At 45.6% G+C, this 6499-nt stretch overlaps 1 protein-coding gene and 1 long non-coding RNA gene across 2 annotated transcripts; one reads left to right on the top strand and one right to left on the bottom strand.

The window, feature by feature from the left end:
- Positions 1-249: 249 nt before the first annotated feature.
- Positions 250-3973, top strand: LOC308636590. The gene is made up of 3 exons (XR_014019447.1): positions 250-1417; positions 1458-1980; positions 2245-3973. It is a non-coding gene; the product is annotated as an uncharacterized lncRNA (long non-coding RNA).
- Positions 3580-6191, bottom strand: EIF1 (eukaryotic translation initiation factor 1). Its single transcript, XM_081272146.1, has 4 exons — positions 6024-6191; positions 5163-5326; positions 4940-5041; positions 3580-4438 (listed from the first exon to the last, which is right to left on the bottom strand). The coding sequence occupies exons 1-4, from the start codon at positions 6052-6054 to the stop codon at positions 4394-4396; spliced, it is 342 nt and encodes a 113-aa protein (XP_081128272.1). The 5' UTR covers positions 6055-6191; the 3' UTR covers positions 3580-4393.
- Positions 6192-6499: the final 308 nt, after the last annotated feature.

Raw genomic sequence — 6499 nt, 5'->3', positions numbered from 1 at the left:
ACTGGGTGCGGTGGCGCATGACTATAATCCTAGGCTGAGTGCTACTGAGTTCAGTCCCTAGTACCTCAAAAAAATTTTTTCCTGGGGCTGGGGTTGTGGCTCAGTGGTAGAGTGTTAGAGTTCTTAACATGTGTGAGGCACTGGGTTTGAGTCTCAGAACTGCATATAAATAAATGAATAAAATAAAGGTTCATCAACATCTTTAAAAAATATTTTCTCTAAAACTTTTATTAGGTTTACATACAGCCATATAAGAATTATATGCAGTTATTGTTAAGGTTATGTTTTATAGCATTAAGCATTTATTCATTTTGATTTTGTGATTTTAGGGTCAAATTTGAAATAAAACTTCCTTTCAGTTCTTAGACATTTTATTTTCATTTACTTACGTATTTTGGGTAGTAAGGATGGAACCCAGGGGTACTCTACCATTGAGCTATATCTCTAGCCCATTTTTACTTTTTTTTGGTACTAGGTATTGAACTCAGGGGCACTCAATCACTGAGCCACATCCCCAGCCCTATTTTGCATTTTATTTAGAGACAGGATCTCACTGAATTGCTTAGCACCTCAGTGTTGCTGAGGCTGGCTTTGAATTCCTGATCCTCCTGCCTCAGCCTTCCCAGCTGCTGAGATTATAAGCGTGTGCCACCACGCTTGGCCCATTTTTACTATTTTTGAGACAGGGTCCTGCTAAGTTGTCCAGTTGGCCTCAAATTGCAATCCTCCTGCCTCAGCTTCCCAAGTTTCTGGGATTACAGGCATGGGCTACCATACCTGGCTCAGTTCATAGACATAGGTCCTTGAAAAGCCAGGGAGACCTGGGCATTGTTCAAGCTAATACCCAACAGAGTTAAACCATCCTAAGCAGAGCTAGAATCTCAATCTCAATATCTTTTTAACAAGATCTCCTAAGAAAATGTGCATCATGAATTTTTGAGCTGGGAGGAATTAAGAGAAATTATTGTAGTCTCACATTAAGTGCTAAAGTTTTAAATAACGTATATGTCCTACAAGGTTAAAAATTAATCTGGGTGTGGTAGCATGTATCTGTATACACAGCTACTCTAGGTTGAAGCAATAGAATCACTTGAGTTTACAAGTTCCAGGCCAGCTTGGACAACATAGTGAAACCCCAATGGAAAAAGAAAAAAAAAAAAAAAAAAAAAAAAAAAAAGCCAAGCTCTTAATGGCAAAGCACTGTTTACAACTAATGCCACAAGGGGGCACCACTGAGGTAGGTAAACAAGGAAGGGGTCAATTCTCTCGGGAAAAAATGGTGTTTCAAGTTATTCATGAATTTACAGCACTTTGGATGGGTGCTTGTAGATTCTTGTACAGTTTTACTTGCCTGGTTTTTGTTTTCATTACACTATTATTTTTTTTAGACACAATACTTTATTTTATTTATTTTTATGTGGTGCTGAGGATTGAACCTAGTGCCTTACACATGCCAGATGACTGTGCTACCACTGAGCCACAACTCCAGCCCTTCACCATTTTAAGAAATGTTTTGTCTTTGAAGGTCCCTCCATGCTGTTTAGCCATGGAGGGCAAGATGTCTGGGGTCTAGGGTTGGAGGGCAAGGACTAAGTAGAGAACTGGGAGACATTCATAATCAGTCTTTTACTATGGTTCTTTTGCATATTAACACCTGGCTCCTCAGCTCACATGGACTTTCCAGCCCCCATCTTCCTCTATTCCCTTTTTCCCACCTACTTGCCACATCATGTCCTCCCTGAATCTGTTCTGCAGGGAGCTTCTGGTAAATGTCCATGTATGCGGCCTGGCAGTAGTGAGAGACAGTACTGTTATCATTCCTGCTCTATACAGGAACTGGTCCTGCCAGGATCCTTATATAACAAGATGCCTTGCCCCTAGGTGCCTGACTTCTCTGCTCTGCTTGGAATGTCCTGCTTCACATGGTACCTCCTTCATGAAGTTCTCCTGGCCCCATTCTCTGAGGACAGGAGTGAGGAAGTTCTCAATCCTGTGATCTTTTTTTTTTTTTTTTAGAACAGGGATGCTCCTTTAATGTACCTCAAGCAATTTGTTTTGTTTTTTTTTTTTTTTTTTTTTTAAAGAGAGAGTGAGAGAGGAGAGAGAGAGAGAGAATTTTTAATATTTTTTTTATTTTTTAGTTCTCGGCGGACACAACATCTTTGTTTGTATGTGGTGCTGAGGATCGAACCCGGGCCGCACGCATGCCAGGCGAGCGCGCTACCGCTTGAGCCACATTCCCAGCCCATCAATCCTGTGATCTTGTGGTTCTGAGTTATGAATATACAGGTCACGTGATACAAAGAACAGTATACACAGGAAGTCCTGAGATCTAGAGGCTCTTCTACTTACTAACCTGGGGAACTTACCACATCTGAAGTTTTCTTAACCACTGAATGGAGTGAACTGTGCTTTCTTACTTTAGTCCAGAGATTCACCCAAATCACAATTGGGTGAATTTTTCCTTCCACAAAAAGCCACATCCAAATAAAGAATCTAGCTGCTATTTCACATCAACCTATAGCAGAGGGAGGAATTCTCTTGTCTCACATCATATTTGATGGTAGTCTTCTAAGGTTTGACCTCTAGGATTGCTAAGTTTTCTGTAAGAACCCTTTTGCTATCAAATCCTACCATGTGTCAAAATTTTTTTTGGTACTGGGGATTGAACCCAGGGTGCTTAACCACTGAGCTGCACTCCAGCCCATTTTATATCTTGAGACTAGGTCTTGTTAAGTTGCTGAGGCTGGCTTTGAACTCATGATCCTCCTGCCTCTACCTCCTGAGGTGTTGGGATCACATGGATGTGCAACCATACCTGGTTTTAAAAAAGCTCTCAAATTCTTTGTAAAGGGCTACTATGTTTGGAGCCTTGGAGTCAGGTGGTAAGTTCTACCTGTATTAAATATTATCAGTTTTGCAGGAAGAAATTTGTTCTAGTCAAGCCCTTACTTTGGGGATTTATTTACATTTCAGGACAGTTGTCACTCCATCAACTTTTTACCTGGTTCTAGTATCTTCCCGACCTGGCCTCTATCCCTACTCACCCAAAGTGACCTTTACCTACAAAATGAGCCAGCAACAAACTTATGGACCCAAGGACAGACCTTGACATTTCCTCTCAGGAGTGAACTCCCAACATTAAATTCCAGCTTCAATACTACACACCCATTGCTTAGTACAATGCTGCACACTTTTTCTAGTTAGTGGATCTTTGATTAAGGTTTTATCATGACTGTCCTTTTGTTAGGGCTTAAATGAAGACCATTAAGGAACTTCAAGAATTTTCAACGATTCAAGTCTCTCCACAGCTCTGAAAGAGGGATAGCCCAGTTACCAGTGCATCACTCAGGCTGGCTAACCCTGTCAGCCATGCAGCATTCTTCCAGGACACTGATTAATGGCACAGCATAACTCTAGCTAAATGATTGCAAAACAGCTGACCCACAAGGAACAAGTTCACAAAAGGCTTGCTAGGCCAAGTTCAGTTGTTAAGCTGTGATGTCCTACACTGCCTATTTCTGTGGTTCATCCATATACACAAGATTGACTATGGATAAAGTAGAATCTGCAAGTCAGTTATTTCTGAAAACAAGTTTTATTTAAATAAGGGTTTAAATACATTACATAACATTAAAACTGGAAGGGAAAAAGAAAACCAAAAACCAGTTTATCACTTCACATGGCACTGGGCAGCTGTTGCTAGTGAGTTGCAAAGCTCTACAGCTAGCTACAGGACTGATAACATCAGTTTGGAATTTGTTCCCTTGTCAAAAGTTTAACTGATATTAAGCTGGCCTCACATTCTGTTGTTTTGGATACCCCTTAGCTTGAATATGTCTAGTCAAAAAGAAGACCTTAGTGGCAAGCCAGATGTCACATCACCTCACTGGAAGGAAGATGGCCTCTGAGTTCTGCCCACCTGGTCACGTTAGACACCAGGGATTCTTTTTAAAAAACAAAATGAAACAACCCCCCCCAAACTACCAAAGGCCCCTCTTCTAGTGGTACAGCTGCCTTACCCCATTCCTCCTGATCAGGTCATGACACTCTTAGGGCAGGGGCCTCAGCTGAGAAGCTTCTGGTCAGACACAGCCATCTGATCTTGGGGCTCTGGGCTTTGCTGAAACATCACGTTATTGCTTTGTTTCAGGGTGGACACTGCCAGGCACCTACTGCTTGACCTCTGTTTAAATGAGGGACTTCAAGACTAGACAGCATGGCTCTTTTCAGTTTATTGCATGAAGGAGTTACACTAGTCCAAGTTAAAAGCGGACCCCAAATGGTTACATTATACAAGCTGTGAGGTTTTTAAACTTGTGACAAGGGACAGAAGGGGAATTCTACTCATTGCAAGGAAATCCTCACTTAAGCTTCAGTGAGCCACAAGCACTTAAAACCCATGAACCTTCAGCTGATCGTCCTTAGCCAGTCCAATCTGCAAAGAGAAAAGGGCAAAGTTTTAAGAGAGGAAAGGGAGCTAAAATTCTAAAAAAACAAAAAACAAAAACCACCCACAAAATAACAACTCTACTTCTGATGGCAGTAATAGGTCTTCCAGCTACTTTACCTGGCAAAAAGAACCCAGCAGCCAGTGTGCACATGTCAATCTCTGCCAAGCACAATGGTTCAACTGGGGGTGTTTAGTTTAACTACCTTCTTGAACATCCTTGCCTCAAGAAACTAGAGTGTGAGGGTGGGGACCAACCATTACATCAAAAAAATGATATAGCATGACTTTGTATGAAATTTAAAAAAGCATCAGGAAAGTAGACAAGTCCCTTCAGTCTTTAGAATATGGGGTTTTATCCATGCACTTAAAAACTCAACTCTTTCTTTCCTTAGCCTTCTGTCTGCAACAAAAATTGAGCCCACCATGAAGGATTTAATATTTGCCAACAAAGAGGCACAAATAGAATCAAGACATGCCTGAACTCACCTCTACCAGGAACTGGCATATGTTCTTGCGCTGGTCACCCTGTAGCTGAATTACTTCTCCATATTCTGGATGCTCAATTACAGTACCATTGCAGGCAAATTTCTGCAAGCACAAAAGGAGCAAAACAAATTATGCCAAGCAACTGCACAAACGCATTTAATAATGCCTTTCTAGTTTGTATGCCCTAGTGGACAACTTCAATGGACTACCTTTTTAGACCCACCTTCTTAAACGCCTTCACTAGTTTCTTTTTATCGTAATCATCAGCGATCCCTTGGACAGTAGTAAGGGTCTTCCTGCCGTTTCTCTGTTGAATTCTTATATGGATATAATCCTCAGTGCCAGCAGGAAGCAGGTCATCACCCTTACTTGCATCAGCAAAGGGGTCTGGGAAGAAAAGATTAAACTTATTCAGTGCTGTGATGGTTCAGCTGCCACCTTCCCACTTATCTTTTGCACGTGAGAAACCGGTAGTGAAATTGTTAGGGCAACTTGGGTCAGGTTGGATATGCGTCCTCTGTTGGCCCTCCCCAAACAGGTCAGTCCAGGACGGCTGGCTCTCCCAGGAACCAGAGAAAGCCTGGGCCTCTCGCCCTAGGCCCGCCCCGCCTCGGCAGATCACGTGCCGGGGAGCTCCGGCTGGCAGGCAGCGCCCCACCCGGCTGATGCAACCGGCCGGAACCCGAGCTCCCGAGGCGGGACCAAGCCTCCCACCCCCATTGGTGAGCACGTTTGTCACTTAGGCTGGCACCGCCTTTCCATCCCGGCTCCGTGACAACGGCGATGACGTATCGGACATGACGCATGGGTGGCGGGAGGGGGCGGGTGTGGCCCGAGGAGGACCAGAAACCATTAGTAAATGCGCCACCCGAGACGCTGGGCCCGCCCAAGGGCTGACCTCCTGCCCGCTCCTTCCGGTGGTATTCAGGGTCCGATCCCAGAGTCCAAACCATCGGCCCTGTTACTCCGAGAGCCTGGACACCTTACTCCCGTCAGAGTTACGAAGGCCCAGAGCGTTTAGCAGATTCCGGGGCCCGGAACGCCCCGCTACCCCAGCAGGGCCCGCGACCTCCCCCTGGCTTACCGAAAGAGTGGAGGTTCTGGATAGCGGACATACGATACGATTCCTTTTCCTCGGTGGAAACGGCCTGCGGAAGGCGGCTGCGGGAGAAGGCGGGCGGGGGGGACGGAGCGTCGGGAAGCGAGGGGGCTCGAGGGGGAGGCTGCTGAGTCCTCGGCGGCGGCTCAGTGACTGGGGCGGAGGGGCGGTGCCTGTATTCACTTATATAGCCGCCCCTGTGACGCCAGCGCGCTGCCCTCACGTCCCGGCCCCACCCACGGCGTCGTGCTCCCAAGCGTCCAGGAGCCACTGCTTCCAATTGGTCCGGGGGCGGGGACGCGGTGCGGCGCCTGCGCAGGAACTTTGCTGCGGGAGGGCGTCCCGAAGACTCCGGGAGATGTGGGAGGGAGAGAGCGAGCTTGGTTTGCCTTGGCGCCTGCGCCGTGCGAGTGGAAGTCTGTCTGGGCTGCGAAGAAACTGGCTGAGGATTCGAGCGCGCC

Source organism: Spermophilus citellus, assembly GCF_964194105.1.
Source record: "Spermophilus citellus genome assembly, chromosome: 17".
Classification (NCBI taxonomy): domain Eukaryota; kingdom Metazoa; phylum Chordata; class Mammalia; order Rodentia; family Sciuridae; genus Spermophilus; species Spermophilus citellus.
The sequence above is the reverse complement of the archived record's forward strand: the minus strand, read 5'-3'. Positions and strand labels throughout refer to the sequence as shown.

Coding starts and splice junctions, on each gene's coding strand:
- EIF1 (XM_081272146.1), bottom strand. CDS start 6,054: ATGTCCGCTATCCAGAACCTCCACTCTTTCG. Junction 5,327..6,023: donor CCAGAACCTCCACTCTTTCG/GTAAGCCAGGGG, acceptor TTTTCTTCCCAG/ACCCCTTTGCTGATGCAAGT. Junction 4,439..4,939: donor TATGCCAGTTCCTGGTAGAG/GTGAGTTCAGGC, acceptor TTCTCTTTGCAG/ATTGGACTGGCTAAGGACGA.